At 43.3% G+C, this 26,200-nt stretch overlaps 1 protein-coding gene across 1 annotated transcript in view; it reads right to left on the reverse strand.

Annotated features, from left to right (window-relative positions):
* The window catches only part of LOC122946167 (sodium- and chloride-dependent neutral and basic amino acid transporter B(0+)-like), an 80,096-nt gene that overhangs the window by 9,540 nt on the left and 44,356 nt on the right, over positions 1-26,200 (reverse strand). The window contains exons 9-12 of the mRNA XM_044305573.1: positions 20,511-20,636; positions 15,831-15,949; positions 14,957-15,056; positions 7,986-8,095 (exon numbers count right to left, since the gene is read on the reverse strand). Coding sequence (XP_044161508.1) covers positions 7,986-8,095; positions 14,957-15,056; positions 15,831-15,949; positions 20,511-20,636 — 455 coding nt within the window. The remainder of the gene's footprint in view (positions 1-7,985; positions 8,096-14,956; positions 15,057-15,830; positions 15,950-20,510; positions 20,637-26,200) is intronic.

Below are 26,200 nucleotides of genomic sequence, written 5' to 3' on the forward strand. Positions count from 1 at the left end.
AGCCAGATTGGTTTGAACCGATCTCCAGTACCTGCTCACCATTGGGCAGTCCCAGAACAGATGTAAATGATCTGCCTCGGATTCACCACAGCGTGGGCAGTCAGAGGAGGTTCTAAGTCCTCTCCTATATACCGTATTTTTCGCCGTATAAGACGCACTTTTTCTTCCCCCAAAATGGGGGGAAAATGCCCCTGCGTCTTATACGGCGAATGCAGTCAGTTTTACATCGCTGGCAGCGATTTAAAGCGAGCGGGGACTCTGGGAGGGACTGGGAGGAGGAGCTGGGGCCGGCAATAGCGGCGGGGCGGTGCAGTCACTGTACTAAAGGCCCGCCCCGCCGCTCCGGTGTACTAATAAAATATGTCATATTCAATTAATGGTTATTAAATATGCCCCTTTATGCCTAATAGTACCTTAAATCCTAAGCGCATCCGTACAATGCAGGCCGGGCGGGCGGCAGCGTAACTCCCTGATGTCACGTGCCTGCGCCGCCTACTTTATGAATGAAGCAGGCGGCGCAGGCAAGTGACGTCAGTGAGTGACGCGCAGCGCCGGCTGCCCGGCATTGTACTGAAGCGCTTAGGATTTAAGGTACTATTAGGAATAAAGATGCATATTTAATAACCATGAATTAAATCAGACATATTATATTAGTATACTGGAGCGGCGGGGGATCTGTGGATGGCACAGTTATGGGCTGGGAGGGTCTGTGGATGACACATGTATAACAGTGCCATCCACAGATCCCCCCCCTGTAACAGTGCCAGCCACAGATCCCCCCATAACAGTGTCTGTCATCCACAGTTCCCCCATAACAGTGTCCGTCATCCACAGTTGCCCCCATAACAGTGTCCGTCATCCACAGATCCCCCCATAACAGTGTCCGTCATCCACAGATCCCCCCATAACAGTGTCCGTCATCCACAGATCCCCCCATAACAGTGTCCGTCATCCACAGATCCCCAGTAATAGTGCCATCCACAGACCACCTAGTTCCAAACCCACAGCACACCTTTTGGTTAAAAATATTTTTTTTCTTATTTTCCTCCCCAAAAACCTAGGTGCGTCTTATACGCCGGTGCGTCTTATACGGCGAAAAATACGGTAACCATATAGGTGTCACATATATTTTGTGCAAAATATTAAATTGTACAACAGTGTGATTAAAATTATGCGAGACCAATTTTAAACTTTCCCCTATATTCTCCCAGTTTGGAGAGCCCGTCTCTGAAAGCAAAGATGACCAGGCTCTCTGTCCTGGTGAAAAAACATCTGAAAAAAACTTTTTCATTAAGTGTCTATAGCAGTGAGATACTTTAATTCTCGTGACAATTTTCTTACAAATTAAATCATGTAAAAATTCAGGAGTATCTATAATAAGGAGATAGCGATTCGCAGTGCTAGAAAGTGCTGACCTTAATTGAAAATATGCATACCAAGCCACCTCACCTAAATTTGCCCCTTGCTTTAATTCCGCAAGGGGCAAAATGTGTCCACCACTGACCACTTGATGCAGGTACTGAACATTCTTGGTCCTCCAATACTGGCTGCAACTCAAATCGTTTAAATTCAAAAGCTTTGGGTTATGCCATAATGGAGTGCAGATGAGTGATGCCCTAACACCACACCAGATCCTTATATTTCGCCAAGACTTTATAGCCATTCTGCAGAAAAGTGTATACCCATTTAGTGCATTTGATAAATAGTCAGACTCAAGTACTGAAAAAAAATCTGCAAAGCCTGAATCTTTCACCACCTTACTGCAGAACTGGCTATTTTCCCACTCATTAAACAAGCAGAGTTGAGAGGCCACAAAATAGCCCCTAAAATAGGGGAGGTTAAGACCTCCCCGATTATAGGGCATAGAAAAATAGAGTACCTTCAATCTCACACGCTTCCTCCCCCATATTAAATCATTAAGCATCCGCTCTATCAATCTGAAGTACTTATCTACAATCCATACAGGCGAGTTGCGCAGGATATAAAGAACCTGGGGCAGCACTACCATTTTTATTAATGAAATTCTGTCAGCTCTCGCTGACAGGATTTTTTGCCATATCTTAATTTTAGCCCTCAGCTTTATCAACAGGGGAAGCAGATTAAGCTGTAGGTATTCCTGGGGTTTGGCAGAAACTGTTATCCCCAGGTACTTTATTGAATCTGAGATCGTTAGCTGGTTATCCCATTCACCCCGCAGTTCGTCTATAGGGAGAAGGACGGTCTTCTCCCAGTTGATCTCCAGACCGGAAGGACCGGAAAAGAGACCAACCAGGTCCATTATACAAGGAAGAGTAGTGTCTGTTTGATGCATAAAAATCAAAATGTCGTCTGCATAAAGTGATACTCGATCATAATTCCCCATTGTGCCAAAACCAGCCACCCTCGGATCCTGCCTAATACTAGCCGCTAAGGGTTCAATGTAAATATTAAATAACAGGGGGGAAAGAGGACAGCCATAACGGGTGCCTCTTCCTAATGTAAAACTCTCTGTTGTCATATCATTGATCCTTATCCTAGCAACTGGGGAGTTATATAGGAGCTGTACCATCGCCAAGAATCTTGGGCCAAAGCCCATTTTTTTCATCACTTCCCAGAGAAAGGTCCACTCCACCCTGTCGAAGGCTTTAGTAGCATCCAACGACAGGATGGAGCGGGCGCCGCTCCCCGGGGACTGAATGTTCATGAATAGCCTATGTAGGTTGTGATGGGTGCCCCTTCTTGGCATAAAACCATTTTGATCTGAGTGGATAATGGTGGATATAACCCGCGAGAGCCTCCTAGCCAAAATTTTTGATAATAACTTAACATCGGTATTTAATAAAGAAATTGGTCTATAGGAGCTCAATTCTGCCGGGTCTTTATCCTTTTTTGGAATTAAAACAATAAGAGCCTCCATCATAGAGCATGGTAAACCCCCTCCCTGTATTGCTTGGGAAAACACCTCTAGCAGCTGGGGGAGGATCGTCTCACCATACCTACGATAAACTTCATATGGAAGGCCATCCAGTCCTGGCGATGAGCTCCCCGAGATAGACCCAAGAGCCTCCTTCAGCTCAGAGAGAGACAACTCCTCTTCCAGAAATTCTATTTGAGCTTCATTCAGAGTAGAAAGGGGAATCCTCTCCAAGAACCGCATCGCCAGTTCGGATGACATACCGGGAGAGGATCTGTATATCTGAGCAAAATATTGTAGAAAGGTATCCCTGATCCCCTCTGGATTTGTTATGGTTTCCCCCTCTAAGTTACGGATTGAAGTAATGGATTGATTTTTCCTATCTTGTTGTGTGATTATTCTTGCTAAGAGCTTACCAGGGCGTCCAGACTCCGAAAAATATTTGAGCCCCTTAAAGAATACTCTATGATTTGCTTTCTCTACTAAATACTTCTCCAAGCAGCAACTAGCCTTCTGCATCTCTTCCCTGTTGTATTCCGTGGGTTGGCTGGTAAAACGCTCAGTTGTAGATACAGCGATCTTGACCAATTCCTCCTCTTTACCCCTAAATGTTCTCCTTGCTGCAGCAATCTCACTTATAAAGACCCCTCTTAGATATGCTTTCAGGGCATCCCATACTATGTTGATGTTAGCAGAGGGAGAGTTCACCTCCCAAAAGGAGGATATCAGTAGTTTAATACACTGAGGATTCTCCATAATGGCAAGCCAATATGGGTTCAGCTTGAATCCTAGCCCCCTTCTATCCTTATTCTCCCCAGTGCGAACCTCAATTAGCACGGGTGAGTGGTCCGAAACAGTTCTTACTCCGTATCGTATCTTACTGATATTACTCAAATTGCTCTCGTTGGTGAGTGCTAGATCAATCCAAGACATTGCTCTCCCCCCCCCTACTGACACAAGAGTATACTCTCTTTCCTCCGCCGAGATGTTCCCATATATCTACCACTCCTACCTCTAAACAAAACTGGGGCAACAACAACAAGGAGTTACAAGGGTTCCTCCCCCGATCTGCATCTAAAGTGAATCTATCCTTGTTGGGGTCCATAACCGCATTAAAGTCCCCCATCAGGATTAACCGACATTCTGATCTATTTTCAGCAAAGAGCAATAGCTGAGTCAATGGGTACATTGAAAATGGAGGGGGTATATAGAAGAAAGCCAGGATATAACTGTGGCCATACAGCTTACCGTGTAGGAAAATAAATCTACCCTGATCATCTATATGGGATTTTATAAGGATGAAATCTACAGAATTATGAATCAGGACTGAAACGCCCCTGGAAGATCCGCTGAAGGTGGAGTGATAAGATTGAGAGTGCCATCCCGTTGCCAGACGGCGCAGGGTTTCTTTAGTGAGATGAGTTTCTACTATACAAATGATTGCTGGAAGGTATCTTTTTACTGCATCCATAATAGCTTGCCTTTTAACCCTTTCCCCGAGCCCTCTGACATTCCAAGATACAATTCTAATAGACATCAATCAAACAAACAAAAAAAAAAAAGAAAAAAAAAAAGAAAACCCCCGACCTGCAAGGTGGGTTCCCACCCCCCCCTCCCATCCCCCCTCTCCATTGATCCGCCCGATCTAGTCAGCGAACCTCTAACCTCCGGCCATTCTCCCCCAACCTGGCCCCGCCTCCCAGCCATCCCTTCGAACATGATAATACACAATTTCAAATGCCCGTTTGATCAATCCAGTCTGACGCTTGTTGTGGAGTCTCAAAAAACAGGGAAATCCCATTATAGATCACTCTTAATTTCGCTGGATACTGTAGAGAATATTTGATATCTTTTAGCGCCAAGCGCTTCTTTATCTCTATAAAATTACGTCTTTTTTCCTGAGTCTGACGCGCAAAGTCAGGAAAAAAGAGCAACCTAGAACCCTGATATTCAATGGGTAAAGTTGAAATAAAAACAGCAGCACTCTCCAGCCTTGATCCTTTATACTTTATTTTCACCAAGACAAATGCGACGTTTCGATCAGTGTGATCTTTCTCAAGCAATCAAGCGAGATTGCTTGAGAAAGATCACACTGATCGAAACGTCGCATTTGTCTTGGTGAAAATAAAGTATAAAGGATCAAGGCTGGAGAGTGCTGCTGTTTTTATTTCAACTTTACCTGGATTTGGAGAGGCATAGGACTGGCTTCTGACACGGCGAGCACCACCACAGTAAGGAAATCACCATTTTTTGTAGTGCTGCTACATTTTTTCTTTTTTGTGTACCATGATATTCAATGGGTGTATATCAACCCCGGCGTGATGACGTGAACACAGCACGTCTCGCTCTCCCTCGCTGGCCTCCCCCCTCCAAGCTCCCGGCACATCCGAACAGCTGAATAGCTGATGCCGCGCTGCTGAGGCCGAAGCGCCGATGTGCTGAGCGCCGTCTCTGTGCTGTGGGTGGGTTGGCTCCTGGATCGCTTTGCCTGCCGCTCGTGGGTGCCTGGCTGCTGTTGCGGCGGATGCTGGACGCTCTGTACGGGACCTGCCGCTCTCCTCCTGCTGTCGGTCCTCTCTCCTGCTCTACGTCTGACCTCGGCTGCTTCGCTATTCCGGGGACCTCCTGTCTCCCTCCCTCACTGGCTGGTTCGTCTCCCGTCCCGTCTCTGCCTCTGGATCCGGCGGCTTTACTGCTCTGCCTGCTGCTTCTCCTCAGCTGTTTCCCTGCAACTTGGACTCCCTGTCACTCTTGGACACGTGAGAATACAGCCCTCGTTGACTTTATTTTTTCTATATTGCTGGTTCCTGTGTTTGCTGGGAGGACGTATTTTTGCCAGATTTTTCCTGTTTTCTTTTTGTGGGGGCAGGTAGGGGGGGGATAGAGGGGTGGGGGAGGAAAAGAGGAATAGGAGAGGGGGAGAGGGGGAGAGGAAGGGGTTAAAAGGGGGAAAATAATGCGAGAAAGAAGAAATAAGGAGATATAAAGGAGAGTACAAGTTGGAAAAAGGAAGGAAAGGGTGAGGTGCGGAGAGTCGGGGGTGGGGGAAAGGGAATAAAAGGGGGAAAAAAAAAAAAATAAAAAAAAGGGAACATAAAGAAATTTAAAAATTAAAAATTAACAAAAAAGGGAGAAAACGAGGGGGAAAAAAGGGAAGAGAATGGCCCCAAAGCGACGATCAGTGGACTCCTCGGTAACTAAACTGGGGTCTAAAACACCAGAGAATAAGATCGATACGTTTTTGAAATCACCCTTCCTCAATGAAAAAAATCCAGCTAAAACCAAACTCTCTGCTAACGTGAAGAAAAATGCTAAAACACCCCAGTTTGAGGAACCCTCTGAGGACGGATCAATGGAGGCAGATCATGAAGCGGTAGAGGAAGGTCTCCCTGTACAAATGCGAACAGAATATGATCCATCTGTTTTGGATAAAATCCTTTGTGCCGTGGAAAATAACGGCTCTCTGGTGCAGGGGATGTCCACGCAATTGAGTTCAGTGCAGAGCGATATCTCTTTAATTAGAGAAGACTTAGTAAAGATCCGTGACCGAGTCCTCAATGTGGAAAAAACTCTTGTTTCCCTGCAAACCGATATAGCCACCTTAAAATCTAAAACTTTGCTTCTCGCCTCAGAAAATCAAGTGCTACAACATAAGCAAGAGGATCTTGAGAATAAGTCAAGGCGGAACAATGTCCGTATAATTGGTTTTCCAGAGGGGGCTGAAGGCCGGCAGTTAGAGGAGCAACTCAAAGACGTGGTCATGCACAGTCTAGGCAGCGATAATTTCTCTCCTATGTTCCAAATAGAAAGAGCCCACCGAATGCCAGGAGGAAAGCCTACCCCAGGGAGGCCGCCGCGTACAATTTTAATGAAACTATTACTGTCCGCTGATAGAGATATGATATTAAGAAGAGCCAGAGAATGTATACCATGTGCCATTTATAATACAGGTAACTTCTTGATCACTAATGGTCACTAACTTATGATAAATCAATAAAAAAAAAGTAAAAAAACTCACAAAAAATATGTTTAACATAAAAACACATTTTAAACAATAGGTAATTTTCTAATGACACATTGACTTTAATAATAGCTTATTTTATAATTCAGTGTTTGTCTATTCATAGGTAATATTTCAGAATCATCCAGCAGAAATATATTATAACATTGCTACTGTAATATTAAATGATAAAGAATTATAACATATATTTTCATATCCCTAGTAGGACAATGTAGGCTGGAATAATCTCAAAAGCAGAATATATACCGTATATACTCGAGTATAAGACGAGTTTTTCGGCACATATTTTTGTGCTCAAAAAGCCCCCTCGTCTTATACTCGAGTCTATCTTACTTTGTCTTTGCTCCGGTAATAGCAGTCAGTGCGGGGGGCGGCGCTCACTCACTGACGTCACGCGCCTGCGCCGCCTAGTGGGAGCAGGCGCGTGACGTCAGTGAGTGAGCGCCGCTCCCCGCACTGCCTGCTATTACCGGAGCAACGATAAAGTAAGATATCCAAAGAATACTGATAAATAAAGAATACTGATAAATACTACTTTTTAAATATACTGCTGTGAGCGTCGGGGAGGGGGATCTGTGGATGGCACTGTAGGGGGATCTGTGGATGGCAGTGCCATCCACAGATCCCCCTACAGTGCCATCCACAGATCCCCCCTCCCCTAAACAGTGCCATCCTGGCACTGTTTAGAGGAGGGGGGATCTGTGGATGGCACTGTTTAGGGGGGAGATCTGTGGATGGCACTGTTTAGGGGGGAGATCTGTGGATGGCTCCCTGTATTTAATGCAGAGTGTGTGTGTATATAATGCACACACTTTGCATTAAATACAGGGAGTCAGAGTCAGACTCCCATCAATCTGAGTCACCCTCTTGCAGATGTGTGTATATAATGTAGAGTGTGTGCATTATATACACATACACTCTGCATTATAGCTGCATTTCCCACCCTAGTCTTATACTCGAGTCACTAATTTTTCCAATTTTTTGGGGTAAAATTAGGGGCCTCGGCTTATACTCGGGTCGGCTTATACTCGAGTATATACGGTAATCCTTTCAGAAATATCTTTTACTTACCACTAATAAAGCTGGTGAAACAAACATCCAGCAACCTCTCCACCACAACCAGAAGCTCCAGTGCTTTTTTCCAATCATCATTTCAATGTCCTTAATAAAATTATTGCCACCTACAGTAAAAGATCATGAACTTGGCATGAAAACATATCACATTGTTAGATAGATAGATTGGAGATAGTTAGATACACTCCTCAACATTGAAATTCCAGCACCAAAAAGAAAATGTCATGGATTATGGAAATCACAGGATCAATAGGCATGTTCATGATATACAAAGGTTAAAAATTGGGCCATTTATCAAACTGGTGTAAAGTAGAACTGACTGTAAACTAGAACTGACAATCAAATTCCACCTTTCATTTTTCAAAGGAGCTGTCAAAAATAAAAGGTGGAATCTGTTTGGTTGCTATGGGCAACTAAGCTAGTTCTACTTTACCTAATATACTCGGTAACTATAGGCAACTAAGCCAGTTCTACTATATTTACTTTACCAGTTCTACTTTATAAGTTTGATAAATTACCCCAAACATTTTCAAAATATCTTGATTTGTTCAGCATCAAGTATGAGTGCCACGCACAGACATACACACACTTACATTTCTTAGCATGCTATCAATGAGATTATTAACAATTGTCTGAAGAATGTTCTGCTATGCTGAATGCACTTAGGCTTGCAAATTATCAAGATCCAGTGCTAGCAGCTCATTTTGCAACTGCCCGGCTGATATCATCCCAGATGTGCTCAGTGGTCAGTCTGGAGAAGCTACAGGCCATGGTAACACATTTAGGCAATGCAGGGTGCTCAAAGTAGCACAAGCAAAATGTGATATAGCATTGCGCTGTTAAAAATGGCACTTGAGACATTTTGGAGAAATAGCCGTACCACTGGTTCCACAACCTAAAATGTAGACTACAGTGGTCTGGCTATCGTACATTATCCCACCTCACATCATAATCACAGGAGTAGGACCAGTGTGACATTCCCTTATAAAGGCCGCTTCATGGTTTTGCCCACATGGTCTCCAGACCAATCTCCAGCTATAATTGTGTCCAAGACAAAAGATGAACTCATCACTGAACAGGATAGACCTCCATTCCATCCTCCATTGCCGTCTTGCTATGGTCTATGACAGCCTTTGAGAGCTGTGGTGTGAGGTCAATGGAATATATGTTGCTGGACATCTGGCTCATATCCCAATGTCATGAAAACACCTTCTGATGGTTTGTGTAGACATTGTTTGCCACCCTAGTCTTGGAATGTGACATCCAATTTCACTTGCAGTACAGAATGGGTCACTACGCACCATTCTTTTAATAAGACGTGATGGCTCGCCTCTGTGCACTTCTTACTGTCATTACCGTTTGTCATTGTTCTGCCATCCACCCAGACACGCAATGTTGAACAGTACTGACACCTCAGATTAGGTGCATAATGATCTGCTGGAGTGATAAAACCAAGTTCTCTCAGTTCAATGATTTTGTTGGTCTCAGTTTGTCAGTTTGCGACAAGTGGAGATAACTGGAACCATCAATGAACAGGAGGCATCGAGCAATCATTTCACATGACTGAATCCAATTTTTGAGGTTTTGGCAAAAAATAAAAATAACATTTCTTTCAATCTGGACTTTATGCCCTTCCCACATGCCACAGATTGGAGCTAGGTGCTTGACAATTTAATCATCTGCAGATCTCAGTGACACCTGCTACCTCCTCAATTTTCATAACCTTACAGCTTGTCTTTCTTCGTGTTGCAATTTCAGTGTTTAGGAGTGTAGATAGATAGATAGATAGATATAAGACGGAACTGCCTGCCAGATCTTCACAACACAAGTGTTAAAGTACCCTTAAATTGCATTTGTTAAGCCAACTCGGGGTAATAGAGACTCTGTGCAAAATATTAAATTGCACCAATATGTAATTCACGTTGTGTGATACTAATCTTAAATAAGTAAATATTTTTCCTCATTCCTGTGACAAAACCATAGGACAGTCATTTTCCCAGGCCCTCTGGCCCGGGGAAACAGCCCGATTAAATAGTGCCTTAACTGATAATTCATATAATTGGGAAATCTTCTGGCCTGAGAAGTATCAATCTCCAACAATGGAGCTTCTTTTATACTAAAAAGTGCTAAACGTAATTGAAAGTATCTAAACCAACTTAAATTACCGGAATTCCCCAATTGTGCTAAATCAGAAAAGGAAAGTACCTCTCCATTTCTCACAACTTGTGAAATATACTTAATATTACTATACTGCCAAAACTTATCACCACAAAATTGTGCCAAAGAGGGGTGCACAAGAGAGATTTATCCCCATCTATCTTCTAATAGTGGTCCAAGATCTACAGAATAGCCTTCCAGTCGCTCTATTTTCTTGTTCAGCCTTAATTAAACACCAAAATTCCAACAAAATGAATATATTATCAAATAGGGATTGTTCCACTAAAGTCTTACACAAAGCACTTTTCTCCAATTCACAAAATAACCATAACTGCCCGGCTATAAAATAGCCCTTGAAATAGTGAAGATTCAGCCCTCCCTGCTCCAACAGCTTAAAAAATAGTCCAGCTTTAACCTCAATCTCTTTCTTCCCCACAAAAGGTCATTGGTCAGGCTCTCAATAAGCTTAAAGAACTTATCCTCAATCCAAATTGGAGAGTTTCTAATGATATAAAGAAGTTGAGGCAAAATTACCATCTTAACCAGGGAGATTATATCGGCTCTAGTTAAAGGTAGTTGATGCGATATTGTAATTTTTTATCTCAATTTACTTATCACTGGGATCAGATTAAGTTGGGTAAAATCTTCAATCCTACGGGATATTGTCATGCCAAGATACTCAAATGAATCAACCACCTTTAACATCGAGAAGGGACTCTCACTCAGATATTCAAAATTATCCAGTAACATAAGGGAGGTCTTTGACCAGTTAACATCAAAACCAGAGACTTCACCAAAGGAATTAACTTTACAGTTCTTGGGAGGATTATATTAGTACGATTTATAAAAAAAAGAACATCGTCCGCATATAGAGAATCCTCTAGTCCCAGCACTCCAAAACCCTCAATCCTAGTATCTTGCCTAATACTTAATGCCAGAGGCTCAATATAGATGTCAAAGAGGAGCTGAGAAAGTGGACAACCTTGACTGCCTCTAGTTAACGTAAAGCTCAAGGTGAGACTACCATTAAGATTCAACTTGGCTATAGGGGAGTTGTAGAGGAGCCTTACCATACTTATGAATCTCTTACCGAATCCCATCCTTCCCAGGACCCTCCATTAAAATCAAACATATGTATTTGACATGTATTTGTACTGGCCTGCAGTAAAATTGATATCCAATGACCGTCTAATATACCTCCAGCTACATAATCACTTGATCTTTTCTATACGGTGAGTGCCTCATGTTTGGGGCCTGTACTCCAGTGGGCTACAGTAAAATTGTTATTCAGTGACCGCATAATGTACCTCGAGCCACATAATCACATTTTCTTTTATGTCAGGTGAATGTCTAATTTTTAGGGCCCGTACTCCCATGGCCTTAAATAAAATGTTTCTAGGCTCCAGCAGGGCACATTTTTTAAAATTTCCCTTTAAGATGCATAAAAATTGCCAATAACCGTAATTAAAATGCATATTTTTTAGGGAATTATTGTCATTGATCCCCCTCTAGTATGTAACTGTCCATGCTGTGGGACTATTTGTGCACTTCTAGTAAGTATTTGGTGGCTGCAAATATGAGCTGAAGGTTTATCCGGTTCGCCTGCCATTAAAGTGAATGGGGCCCGCCACAAACTTGCGGTTCGCTGACATTTGATCGCGTTTGCACGATCGCGTTCGCGAATTGCCCCGGCCGATGTTCGACCATCACTACTGTTATGTTGGTGGGTCCTACAAGGCAATGCTCACTCCAGGTCCTTCCAGAACATTTTTATTGGATTAAGTCAGGATTTTAACTTGGCCATTCCAAAAATTTAACTTTCTTCTTTAACCATGGTTTGTTAAAATAACATGTGTGTTTAGGGTCGTTGTCTTGCTGCATGACCTCCATCATAGATTCAGCTCACAGACAGATGTCCTAACATTTTTCTTTAGAATGCATTGGTATGATTTAGAATTCATTGTTCCATAAATAATGGCAAGCCGTTCCAGCCCAGATGCATGAAAACAGATCCAAACCATGATAATACCACCACCATGTTTCACAAATGGGATGAGGTTTTTATTCTACTGTAGGTGTTTTCATTTCTCCAAACATAATGCTTCTTATTTAAACAGAAAAGATCTATTTTGGTCTCATCCGTCCACAAAACATTGTTCCAATAACGTTCGGGCTTGTCCAGGTTATCTTTAGCAAAATGTAGATGGGTAACAATGTTTTTGTTTGGAGATCAGTGGCATTCTCCTTGCAATGTTGCCATACACCATTGTTGTTTAGGGTCTTCCTGATGGTAGACTTATGAACATCAACATTAGCTAATGTAAGAACGGACCTCTGTTGCTTAGAGTTTACCTTGTGTTCCTTTGTGATCTCACAGACTTTACTCTTGGCGTGATATTTTTTGGTTGACCACATCTCGGGAAGGTAATAATGGTCTTGAATTTCCTTCATTTGAACACAGACACAATCTGTCTTACTGTGGATTGGTGTAGTCCAAACTCTTTAGAGATGGTTTTGTTACCTTTTCCAGCCTGATGAGAATCGACAATCAACGTTTTCTTAGGTCCTTAGAAATCTCCTTTGCTCATGCCACAATATACTTCCATAAAGGTCAGACTTTGATAGATGCCTCTTTCAGATGGGTGTCATGTTTTTGGGCTGTATAAGATGTGGGTGCGGTTCGGGAAAATGCAAGATTTTTCCGCGCGAGTGCAAAACAGTGTAATGCGTTTTGCACGCGCGTGAGAAAAATCGGCATGTTGGTAACCTAACCTTTGGTACCCTAACCCGAACCCGGACTTCTTCACAGAAGTTCGGGTTTGGGTTAGGTGTTGTGTAGATTGTATTATTTTCCCTTATAACATAGTTATAAGGGAAAATAATAACATTCTTAAAACAGAATGCATAGTACAATAGGGCTGGAGGGGTTAAAAAAAATAAAAAAATAATTTGACTCACCTTAATCCACTTGTTCGCGCAGCCGGCATCTCTTCTGTCTTCATCTGTGAGGAAAAGGACCTTTGATGACGTCACTGCGCTCATCACATGGTCCATCACATGAACCATTACCATGGTGATGGATCATTTGACGGACCATGTGATGAGCGCCGTGACGTCACGACAGGTTTTTTTCCTCACAGATGAAGACAGAAGAGATGTTGGCTGCGCAAACAAGTGAATTAAGGTGAGTTAAATTATTTTTTATTTTTTTAACCCCTCCAGCCATATTTTACTTAGCATTCTGTATTCAGAATGCTATTATTTTCCCTTATAACCATGTTATAAGGGAAAATAATAATGATCGGGTCCCCATTCCGATAGTCTCCTAACAACCGTGCGTGAAACTCGCACCGCATCCTCAGTTGCTTGCGGATGTTTGCGATTTTCACGCAGCCTCATTCAATTCTATGGGACCTGCGTTGCGTGAAAAAAGCACAATATAGAGCATGCTGCGATTTTCACGCAACGCACAAGTGATGCGTGAAAATCACCGCTCATTTGCACAGCCCCATAGAAATGAATGGGTCAAGATTCAGTGCGGGTGCAATGCGTTCACGTCACACATTGCACCCGCGGAAAACTCGCTCGTGTGAAAGGGGCCTAAATAAAACAGGTCACCCACTCACACCTGATTGTTATCCCATTTGCTGAAAGCACCTGACTCTAATTTTACCTTCAAATTATCAGCTAATCCTAAAGTTTCACATACTGCTACATGTGATATTGGATCATTTTCCTCAATACAAAAGTGACAAAGTTTAATCTTTATGGCTCATTTGTTTGATTTGGTTAATCTTTATATACTTTTAGAACTTGTTTGAAAATCTGATGTAGTTTTTGGTAAAATATATGTGGAAATATAGAAAATTCCAAAGGGTTCACAAACTTTTCAGCACCACAGTAGATAGATAGGAAGATTATAGATTTAAAATTAAATTAATATATAATCTCTGTAATGAACTATTAAGTACCGTATATTATTAAAAAAAATGATCTATGGAGCCTAATGTATAAGCACAAGTGGCCAGCAGATGGCGAGGTAAAGCTATCTTTCCTATATGACTTTTTAGACTACATGCACACGAACGTAAGGGCTCCGTGCCCGTGCTGCGGACCGCAAATTGCGGTCTGCAATGCACGGGCGCAGATCGTGGGGCAGCCGCATGCGGATCGCGGACCCATTTACTTAAATGGGGTTCGCGATCTGCATCCGACGGTCCGCACCGCAAAAAATTATTGCATGCGCAACTTTTTTGCGGTGCGGAGGCACGGCCACAAACGCCATGGAAGCGCTCCGTAGTGACTCCGTTCCGCATCTTCGTGATTGTGGACCCATTCAAGTGAATGGGTCCGCGGTCCGTGATGTGGAATGCATACGGCCGGTGCCCGTGTTTTGCAGACCTGCTGTATGCGGGCCGCAATATGGCCACGGGGGGCACACGGTCATGTGCATGTTTTGTCTCACTACAATATATTGCTGTAAAATCGCTGTCTATAGGAAATGCATTGATAAGGTTTATAATCACAAATCAATGCAGCAATGTGAGCAGCTGGGAATTCTTTTTAACCCCTTAAGTACCAGGACCATTTTCATCCAACCCCCACATTCCAATAACCATAACTTATTTATTTTTCTGTTCATATAGGCATATGGTGGCTTATTTTCTGGCTGGATAAATTGTATTTTTTAATGGCATCATTTAATTTACAATGTCTTGTATTGGAAAAAAGGAAAAAAAAATGTGGGTTTAAATTACTGCAATACCAAATTTGTATAGTTAACTATAACAACCGATCATTGAAGACCATACCATATATCCAGCAAACGCCAATTAGCTCAAGCACTGCAGCAAAAAGAATGGCCCATCCACTACAGAAGTAGTCAATCAGATTTACCCAATAAATTCCGGCCTACAAGAAACAAAAAATATATAAATATATTGCATTCTGTACAAGAATCTGTGGGGTCAGAGAATATTATTATAGTGTGTATGGCTTAAAGAGTCACTGCACACAATTTAATTTCATTTAATAAAGAATGATGTAACTAGCAAATTTCTAAATAATTTAATTAAACAAATATGCCTGCATCCACCTAAAAAAAGCAGTAAAGTCATAGTTACTAGGGGTCTCACTTACACCTACGTTGAAGTTCAATGCCTTTTGTCAGGCAAGATCCATCCCTGGTGATAGAGACTCAGAAGATGACAGAGAGGAAGTGGTGTCGGGTCGAGCTAGCTGAAATTGTGAACCTGATAAAATAACTGCTTCTATACTGGTTCTGAAGATCACAGGAGCCTCCTTCCTTTCTGTAAGTTTGATATATCCCTCCTCATCTGTTCTATGAGCTCAGGAGCTGAAAACAAACGTAGTGGGAAGTAAGGAAAAGGATGCCACAGTGCTGGCAGACTTCCATAGAAGGGAGACGCACCCTGCTTCTGAGTGAAATGCATCTAGCTGTGCAGCTGAAACAGGGAATAATATGGCTGCAAAAAACTGAGAAGTCCAAACATAACTGTTCCTTCACAGTTATGATTGTTCAAAGAAACACATCTATTAAGCAAACTTTTTTGAAAACTCTGATACTCTTTAATCCTTTAGTAAGCCCTTCAATCATGTTAAATATGCATGCTAGGAAATTTGTGCTTGCACAATTCCCATTGTCTCCTCCTCTTGAAGCAATACCTGAGTAACACAAAGGAGCCCAAGAAGAAACAGAACACAGCAACAGCAAATGGTGATAGGGATCCGATGTTTTTTCATCAACTCAGGAAACGCATCTAGTATGGATGTTGTGATAGTTTCTGTAAGAGAAGTTACTGGTGTTACGGAATCTAGCTAGTTATAGTTATCATTTATTCCTAGAAAAGGCACAAAATGAATGGATTTACAGTAAATAAAATTATGTGATATGGTATAGATACATGTGAGCAGATTACACAGATAGGCAAGATACTCAGCTGTTTTGGTACGGGGGTATCTTCTTGACTCTGAACTTCCCCCCACCCCTTTGATACTGTAATACAGACTACCTACAACTGCCACTACGGGCAGCTCTCTGCATACAGATTTATACAGCACCCCCTGAGTTTAATATAACCCACATAAATCCATATGTCATTAGGAAAGTTCCTCTATACTGATGTGTTATGCAAGGGGTATAGACGTATATATATATATATATATATATATATATATATATAGAGAGAGAGAGAGAGAGAGAATAAAGCACCTCAATGTCTAAGACATTGTTATGGGCAGTGGGGGTTGAAAATCAACCAGATGGTTTGGCTTAGGTTTTTGGCTAAAACTAAGGGCATTATCCTGGCTAGAGATGGCCTTGCTTTACGCCCGGCGGTCGTTTCACTGTGAAATTTGTGCGTTTGCGATTCGCCGCACATGCGAACATGTGGCGATGTCTGCCGGCGCCATATTCTTTTGCATTGCGCTGAACTTTGACCCATGACACATCCACCAGGTGGGTCAGGACAGCCAATTAAGACATTTCAGCACATTGACACACCCCAACCCTATAACAGTACCCGATCTGGCAGCCATTTTACATTCTGTGTTTTGCCACTGTAGGGAGAGGTTGCTTTGTGGAGCAGGGACAGGCTGTAAGGGACACCAAATGCTAGCTAATAGGGCCACAAAAGTCCTTTTAAGGACTGGTATAGGTGTGCAATCGATAGGTGTGATATACTGAGGGGTGTGATATACTTATAATATACTTTCTAGCATAGAAAGTATATTACAGTGCATTTGTATTGTGCAGCAGTTGTGTGCGGTTCTGCTGCGATACCGCAGCTATATAGAGGGACAAGAGCTATTGGAACAACTATTTGCAACGGGTGTGATAGACCTGTTGCCCCCCCAAAAAACAGATTGAGGGGTGTGATATACTTACTTCCACAAAATACTTATTGAAAGCTGCAATATACCTGTTGCCCCAAATAAACAGGGTGGTGTGATATAACTGTTGTGGCGAAAAAATAATTGAGGGGTGTGATATACCTGCTTGCACAAAATACTGATTAAGGGGTTTTATATACCAGCTTCCACCAAATACTCATTGAGGGCTATGATATACCTGCTTCCACAAAATACTGATTAAGGGGTTTGAGATACCTGTTTCCACCAAATATTGATTGAGGCCTGCGATATACCTGCTTCCGCAAAATAACGATTAAGGGGTTTGATATACCTGTTTCCACCAAATATTGATTAAGGCCTGCGATATACCTGCTTCCACAAATACAGCTCTTCTCTAGGGACTTAGGCACAGGGTCATTTTGAAAATGACAGGCAGAGGAAGAGGCAGGTGGTAGGGGTCAGGCAGGTGCACCAGGCCGGAGCCTAAGGCTTTGTTCATATCACCGCTAGGCTTTCCATTATATTTGTAATCCGTTCAAAATAACGGAAAGTAAATAATTAGTCAACGGACACTTATGAAAAGCATATTTTCTGTCTTTTTAACGGACTGACAAAATGAATCCGTTTAAAAAAACAGACACAATGCATTTGTTTGCTTTCTGTAAGGTTCCGTAATTCATTGTTTTGGATCCGTTTTTTTCTTTTCAAATTTCATTTGAGCATGGTCAGAAAAAAAAACGGAACAGAAAAATGGATTGCATAACGGGTCACATACAAAGCAATCTGTTACAACCAAAACCTTATTCATGCTCCAGTGTTTGAAGAGGGACCCCTGTATAAAAAGCATAAAGGGCAAGGACCAGTACTGGGTGGCAATGTACTTAGACCCCTGATACAAAAACAAAATGGCAAACATGTTACCAGCATCACAGAGGGCTAGCAGAATGCAGCATTTCTAGGCCTTGCTGCAAGAGATGCTGCATTCTGCTGTTGCGGGTGCTGGCAGAGGAATTTCCACCCACAGCGAAACAGGTGCGGGTACCAATCCTACTGCGCCTGCAAGAAGAGGGCTGTTTGAAGATGTGTTGGTCACTTTGGATATGAGATCATTCCTCAGAGATCCGCCCTCCGGATCCAGCCTTAGGGAATGCCTAGACCGACAGGTGTCCGACTACATCGGGTTAACGGCGGATGTGGACGCTCTGAGAAGCGAGGAACCCCTGTCAAGTGTCCTGTCCAAAAGGACATTCAGCGCAGCAGGGGGGATCATAACCGATAAGCGCACTCGCCTAGCTCACAACAGTGCGGACTACCTCACATTTCTAAAAATGAATGAGAATGGATCTCTGAGGAATTCAACACCTGTGACGATCACGTGTAATTGAATTTCATCATGCCAGCCCACACATAACCGCCATCAGCCAGACCAAAGAATGGTCCTTGTCTTATGTATATACAGCGGCATAAAAGGCTTTTTCTGTCAGGCGAATGCCTAATTTTTGGGGCCTGTACTCCCGTGGCCTAAAATAACATTTTTCTAGGCTCCAGCAGGGCACACCTGATTAAAATGCATATTTTTTGTGGGAATTTTTGTCTATGATCCCCCTCTATTATGTCACTGTCCATGTTGTGGGACTATTTGTGCACTTTTAGTAAGTATTTGGTGGCTGCAAATATGACCTGAAGGTTTTTTAAGTTCATCTGCCATTAAAGTCATTGGGGCCCGCGAACCGTCCAGGCCGATGTTCGTCCATCACTAATCCTGGCAGTTCCCTGGTACTCACCCATTCACTCCTATACAGAGATCTAGATTTCATTGCAGGGAGGTCACCAGGCAACTACCTCATGGAGTAGTCCCAGTGTGGTTGTCAACTGACCCACAGATGTCAGAGACACCAGTGTTGGGCACCGAGTGATCAAGCAAAACTCATAGTCAGAAACAGGTCAAGGGCAGGGCAAGCAGAGTTTGTGCAAATCTGTGAAATAAGTCTGAGGCCTGGGCAGGCACCAAGGGTCAATATGATAACCAGGAAGCGGTCAGTTCAGGCTGCAGAGGGTCTGAGTCAGGAATCAAGCAGAGTTCGGTACACTGGCAGCCAAACGGAACAGCCCACCTTACACAGGGATTAGCAATCTAGATTAACTTATTGCTCAGGCAGAGAATGAAACAAACAGTACAGCATATATAGCAGAAGCTGATTAACACATTTTAACAGCCTAGTGGCTTCACATAGAGTCAAACAAAGATTAAACCCTTTGTTGTGTCACCTACACAGCTCAGAGAGCAACCACACAGAGAATAATTCTAATTAAATATTCTTTATTGGATATCCAACACAATAGATGGTATATCAGTTTAAAAAAACATATACAAAAGACAGTGCATACTGGGAACACAACGGTGTTACAATAAATGTATAAAAACAGAGTAAGCTCCAAACCAATAAGGGACTAGTATCCCCCCATACACAATGAGGCAGTGTCAGCTAGGTGGGGCGCATATGGCAATAGTGGCATCCAGAGCATACATGAACACTCCAAGCATTTAAAGGAGTGTAAGCCTGGTTGCCGCCCACATCAAGCGGAGACTGCAAAAGAAGAGAGGGGGGAAAAAGACACTGTTGAAAGTGCAAGTGCAAAAAATATACCTACTGACCCTGGTCTGAAACCGCCTTTAAATGCTTGGAGTGTTCATGTATGCTCTGGATGCCACTATTGCCATATGCGCCCCACCTAGCTGACACTGCCTCATTGTGTATGGGGGGATACTAGTCCCTTATTGGTTTGGAGCTTACTCTGTTTTTATACATTTATTGTAACACCGTTGTGTTCCCAGTATGCACTGTCTTTTGTATATGTTTTTTTAAACTGATATACCATCTATTGTGTTGGATATCCAATAAAGAATATTTAATTAGAATTATTCTCTGTGTGGTTGCTCTCTGAGCTGTGTAGGTGACAATACGAATAACTCCATGCGAGATATTTATGATATAGTTGTTTTTTGGTGCTTAAAGATTAAACCCTTCCAATATTGCAGAATGAAGTGAGTGTCAATGAAGAATATTCCCAATAGGTACACAGATCACTGGTCCCCAGGCACTGGAATCGTGACCACCTGAAGCAGAATTTCAGTGGCGGGCATAAGCTGCCAACATAACAGACACATCTATATCTTGGGTATATATATGACAGCCAGAGACAGATATTGAAGGCAACTTTTGAAGATAGCATCAGTAGAAACAAGAAAGTCACTCTGCGGGCTGAAGAGGGGTCTATGACCTCAAATATTGTACCTTTAGGGTGGACATATAGATATTGACTATTGACAGCTGATGCAATAATTAATAACAATTCAGTATTTTTCCTGTTTCCTGTTTAGTACATTAAGCACAAATCCTAATAGGGTGACACCCCACTGCCAACCGCTTGGTAATCATAATGCAATGGTATTTGAACAATATGAACATGAAAAATAATTTATATTCTTACCTACTATTGCAAATTGAGAGTCCAGACCCAAAGTTAGAAGCATAAAGAAGAACAGGAACGACCAAAGAGGGGAAATTGGAAGTTGAGTTAAAGCTTCTGGATATGCAATAAATGCCAACCCAAAGCCTAAATCACAATGGAAACAAATGTGAATGTATGTTACAAAAAGACCCAGACACAGACACACCTCTTTAAAATGATCCCCATATACATTAGTGTATTATTGGCAGAACTCACAGTTTTTGGCCAGATCGGCCAGACAATCGAATGTGTATAGGGATCTCCAAACTCTCCCCCAACAGAAAATGTTGGGGAAGAGAAGGAACATGCAAATTCAAATTTTCCCCTTTTTCAATCCTTTTGTTCTCCTGGGAATTAAGCTGTATCAGATTTTTCTGGCAATGGCTTTCTCCCCTCTTCCCATTAACAACACATCAACAACACAAAAGCTAGCTTGAACTGAGACTGAGTGAGCATTGAAGGCTTTTGAAGGTGTATGGGCTCTTTTAGAAATAAAGTAAGATACCAATTGCCCTTTTGACCTAAAGGGGTTGTCTCAGTTTAGCAAGTGGCATTTATCATGTAGAGAAAGTTAATACAACTTTACAAAGTGTTGGTGCGGCCTCATCTGGAATATGCAGTTCAGTTCTGGGTACCAGTCATAGAAAGGACGCCATGGAGGTGGAAAGAGTACAGAGGAGAGCGACTAAACTGATAAGGGGCATGGAGGGTCTTAGTTATGAAGAAAGATTAAAAGAATCACATTTATTTAGTCTTGAGAAGAGACGTCTAAGGGGGGACATGATTAACCTATACAAATATATAAATGGGCCATACAAAAAATTGGTGAAAAACTGTTCCATGTCAAATGCCCTGAAAAGACAAGGGGGCACTGCCTCTCACTGGAGAAGAAAAAGTTCATTCTCCAGAAGCATCAAAACTTCTTTACTGTAAGAACTTTGAATCTGTGGAATAGATTTCCTCAGGACGTGGTCACAGCAGGAACAGTGGACCGTTTTAAAAAGGGTTTAGATAAATTCTTAAAAGTAAATTATATCAATGCTTATGAATATGTGTAGAAATCTGAGTCTCACTTCCAGGGCCTGCGTCAGCACCCAGCAAAGCAAGGCAAGTGCCGGGGCCACTGCTCTTGGCGGGGCCCACTCAGGTCTAGTCGCAAATCGCTAATCAGTGGGAAATCCCGAAGAGTCTGGACTCTTCCTGGCTTAAGAGTCCCTGCTCTGACTCCAGTATGGATATGTCCATATATGGAATTAGTGCTATGACCATGAAGCATTGTCAGTATGCTTGGGGACACCCTGTGTACAGTATTTAACTCTAATTACCCTCTCTTTCTAAAATGTTTCTGCTGGGATTTGAACTCACAGCCTTCTACATTAAAGGCACGGTCACGGCCACCAGAGAGGTTAACGCTTTTTCCTATAGTGTGCAAGCACGACCACCAGTGATGGATTGCAGAGTGGTCATAGCCATGGAAATGAGCAATGTGTAATGCAATGGAAAAATGAATCCATCCAGCAAAGGAAGCAATATGGACAATTACAATGCATTAGTAAGTGCCTTACATGATAAATGCCATTTGCTGAAGAGAGACAACCCCTTTAAGTGTAATGGATTCCTCTACCTCTATCTAGAGCTTGCTTCCCCAAAGGATGAGCTGATCAAGGAACAGATGGATAGTGACTACAGCTTACTATTAACATAGTAGCAGCATTGCAGGGTAATTTAAGATTTTCCCATTTAACCCAATCTACCATAAGGCTACCTTCACATGGCCATATGTGTTTTGCGGATCCGCAAAAAAAAACGGATGACATCCGTATGCCATCAGTTTTTTTTGTTTATCCATTGTAACAATGCCTATCCTTGTCCGCAAAACGGACAAGAATAGGACATGTTCTTTTTTTTTGCGGGGCTACGGTGCTGTTCGCGTTTTTTGCAGACTCCGCATCCTATCCGCAAAAAAAAAAAACGGAACGGACAAGAAAACTAAATACGTTTGTGTGAATGTAGCCTAAGAGAAAGACATTGTCAAAAGTGGAAAACCTATTTAAACTGCAGTAAGTATTAGTTCTTGAGCTGCTTTTTTGTGGCCCACCCTGTATTAACTGTATTGGCTGTCAGTTTCTGACAATTTTCTAGAAGGGTTCTCACTGCTGATTCCTGTGCAGCCAGCTGTAATTTGTCATGGAGATCAGTGGCAAGTGTCTAATTTGCCTGCTTGACACCACAGGTGTAATGAAGAATTACACAGTTCCTATTGAAACCAATAGAATTTCTGCACAGAGCATAAAAATGTTGAGTCCTCCAGAGCAGGAGATGATCTCTGCACCCACGCTCCACTCTGGCTAATTGGTGAGGGTCCTAAATGAGAAACCTCTGTCTAATTAATTATGCAGTCTTCAATATGGGTTTGAAAATAACAGTGCTGCATTTACAGTTCCTATGGGGTTGAGATGAGCTTTTCTTAAGCTTATCAATGACAAATCATACGCAGAAACAAAGTGGGGGATGTGCAACAAGTACACTTGTTGAGCCGGTCACATTCCAGTAACAGAACATTCTGTCTTCCCATTTCATATACTCAGATTTACACTTTTACTTATACCCAGGGTAATGACATTAATAGATAGGAATTCTAGGTATATTGGATGTCTGAAATGTTCAATTCAGGTTTTGGCTCACAATCACTGATGAAAATCACTGACCAAAACACTCACATGTGAATGAGGCATTGATGTGCAAAAGTGAAGGAGTTAACCAACGCTGACACAGCCCCCTTCAGGAAGCTTGGGTATTGATTCTAGATCTTCCGCTAGCACAGGCTAGTTAGAGTGAGTTGTGAGTCAGCAATAGAAGAGTAAGGAAGCAACTCCATGTGCTTCCTCCAGGGCCGGCCTTAGGTGTTCAGGCGCCCTGTGCGAGCTAACCTTGTGGCGCCCCCCCCCCCCCCCAAAAAAAAAAAAAAAACTGCTTGTTGCTGGCATCATGGCATAGGCTGGCTGACTATCCAACCAAGTAGTTACCAGCCCTCACACCCCAAAGGCCGGTGTAATGTTATACTTCCCTAGTTCGTGAGATTTCCCTACCCTCGTCACTTCCGGTCGCACCGGACATGACGTGAGGAGGTGTGCAGCGCCGCGCAGGCGCACAACGACAGGTTAGGGAAATTTCACAGCAGAATGCGCATGCGCCAGGAGCCTCGCCGGCGGTTAGGGTAGGGAAAAACTATGGGCCAATGCGTAGGCGCAGTGATCGGATGGATGTTTTCAGCTGAACACCGGCCGACACTGCGCATGCACTGGGAGCCTCACCAGCGGTTAGGGAAGGGAAAAATTTACGTACGGGCCAGTGCTTTTTCCCTACCCTAACCGCTGGTGAGGCTCCCAGCGCATGCGCAGTGTCGGCCGGTGTCCAGCTGAGAAAATTAGTTTCCAATGTAGTATTAATAACTAAACAATTAAATAATAAACATATTGCATTGTCTACTTACCACCAGGACAATAAGATGATCTGGACTCTGGCTGCAGTCTGGCTCTGGGGACTCCATTGTCACTCTCTCCCCCCCCCTTCCCTCGTCACTCTCATTATTCCCCCCCCCATCACTCTCATTATTTCCCCCCCCATCACTCTCATTATTTCCCCCCCCCATCACTCTCATTATTTCCCCCCCATCACTCTCATTATTCTCCCCCCATCACTCTCATTATTCTCCCCCCATCACTCTCATTATTCCCCCCCCATCACTCTCATTATTCTCCCCCCCCATCACTCTCATTATTCCCCCCCCATCACTCTCATTATTCTCCCCCCCCCATCACTCTCATTATTCCCCCCCCATCACTCTCATTATTCTCCCCCCCATCACTCTCATTATTCTCCCCCCATCACTCTCATTATTCCCCCCCATCACTCTCATTATTTCCCCCCCATCACTCTCATTATTCCCCCCCCATCACTCTCATTATTCCCCCCCCCATCACTCTCATTATTTCCCCCCCCATCACTCTCATTATTTCCCCCCCCATCACTCTCATTATTTCCCCCCCATCACTCTTATTATTTCCCCCCCCATCACTCTCATTATTCTCCCCCCATCACTCTCATTATTCTCCCCCCATCACTCTCATTATTCTCCCCCCCCATCACTCTCATTATTCTCCCCCCCATCACTCTCATTATTCTCCCCCCCATCACTCTCATTATTCTCCCCCCCATCACTCTCATTATTCTCCCCCCATCACTCTCATTATTCTCCCCCCCATCACTCTCATTATTCTCCCCCCATCACTCTCATTATTCTCCCCCCCATCACTCTCATTATTCTCCCCCCCCCATCACTCTCATTATTCTCCCCCCCATCACTCTCATTATTCCCCCCCATCACTCTCATTATTCTCCCCCCCATCACTCTCATTATTCTCCCCCCATCACTCTCATTATTCTCCCCCCATCACTCTCATTATTCTCCCCCCCATCACTCTCATTATTCTCCCCCCCCATCACTCTCATTATTCTCCCCCCATCACTCTCATTATTCTCCCCCCCCATCACTCTCATTATTCTCCCCCCCATCACTCTCATTATTCTCCCCCCCATCACTCTCATTATTCTCCCCCCCATCACTCTCATTATTCTCCCCCCCATCACTCTCATTATTCCCCCCCCCATCATTAATTATTCCCCCCCCATCATTAATTATTCCCCCCCCCATCACTCATTATTTCCTCCCCCCCCTCCCCCTTTTCACTCTCAGACTCATTCTACTCCCACCTCTACTCCCACCTCTAGTGTAGCGTGGCCGAGCTCTGTTCGATCCGCGGTACAGGAGCATTTGTTTCCTGTACCCGGCCGGACTGACAGGAAGTGCACACTAAGTGAGCACTTCCTGTCAGTCCGGCCGGGTACAGGAAACAAAAGCTCCTGTACCGCGGATCGAACAGAGCTCGGCCACGCTACATTAACAGCACACAGCAAGCGCAGGCAGGATTCTTTAGAGCGGCAAGCACTCAGCCTCAGCCACTCAGGCGGCGCAGAATGAGGGGCGCCGCCAGCCGCCCAAACTTATATAAGCAAGTTTTTTTTTTTTTAAACCGCAACGGGCGCCGGGCGCCCCCTGCTGAATACAGGGGAGGGGGAGATGGAGGGGGCGGGGGGCCCGCCCCGTGGGAAAACATAAGTGCCGCCTCGCCTGCCCATATTACATTGCGAGCTGTCTGCCGCCCGGCGCCCCTGTTGCTATGGCGCCCTGTGCGGCCACACAGCCCGCACACCCCAAAGGCCGGCCCTGGCTTCCTCCTCACATGATTGGACCAAGGTGTTAGAGAATCATCTTCTCTGAGGATTGCCTACTGAATGAAAGACCTCACCAATTTTCAACAGTACTCAAGAAAGTAAGAGAGAAAGAGATAAGACGGTTCATAAATCTGCATGGCCGAGCATTAGAGCATCCTGCTTCCTAAGCTTTTTAGACTTTACTGCAGTGAGGGAAATACATTTAAGACTGTTAAGACACCCTTCACACTTGGACATGACTTGACCAGTTATATCTCTAAAACCTGTATGCCTCAGTTGCGATTGCCTCAGGCACAATTGCAAATATGATATGGCCAGCCATAGATTCTGAAGAAAGAAAGAGACTTGATAAAGATAGAGAGGAAAGAGTACAA

The sequence above is a fragment of the Bufo gargarizans genome, chromosome 9 (assembly GCF_014858855.1).
Source record: "Bufo gargarizans isolate SCDJY-AF-19 chromosome 9, ASM1485885v1, whole genome shotgun sequence".
NCBI lineage: Eukaryota > Metazoa > Chordata > Amphibia > Anura > Bufonidae > Bufo > Bufo gargarizans.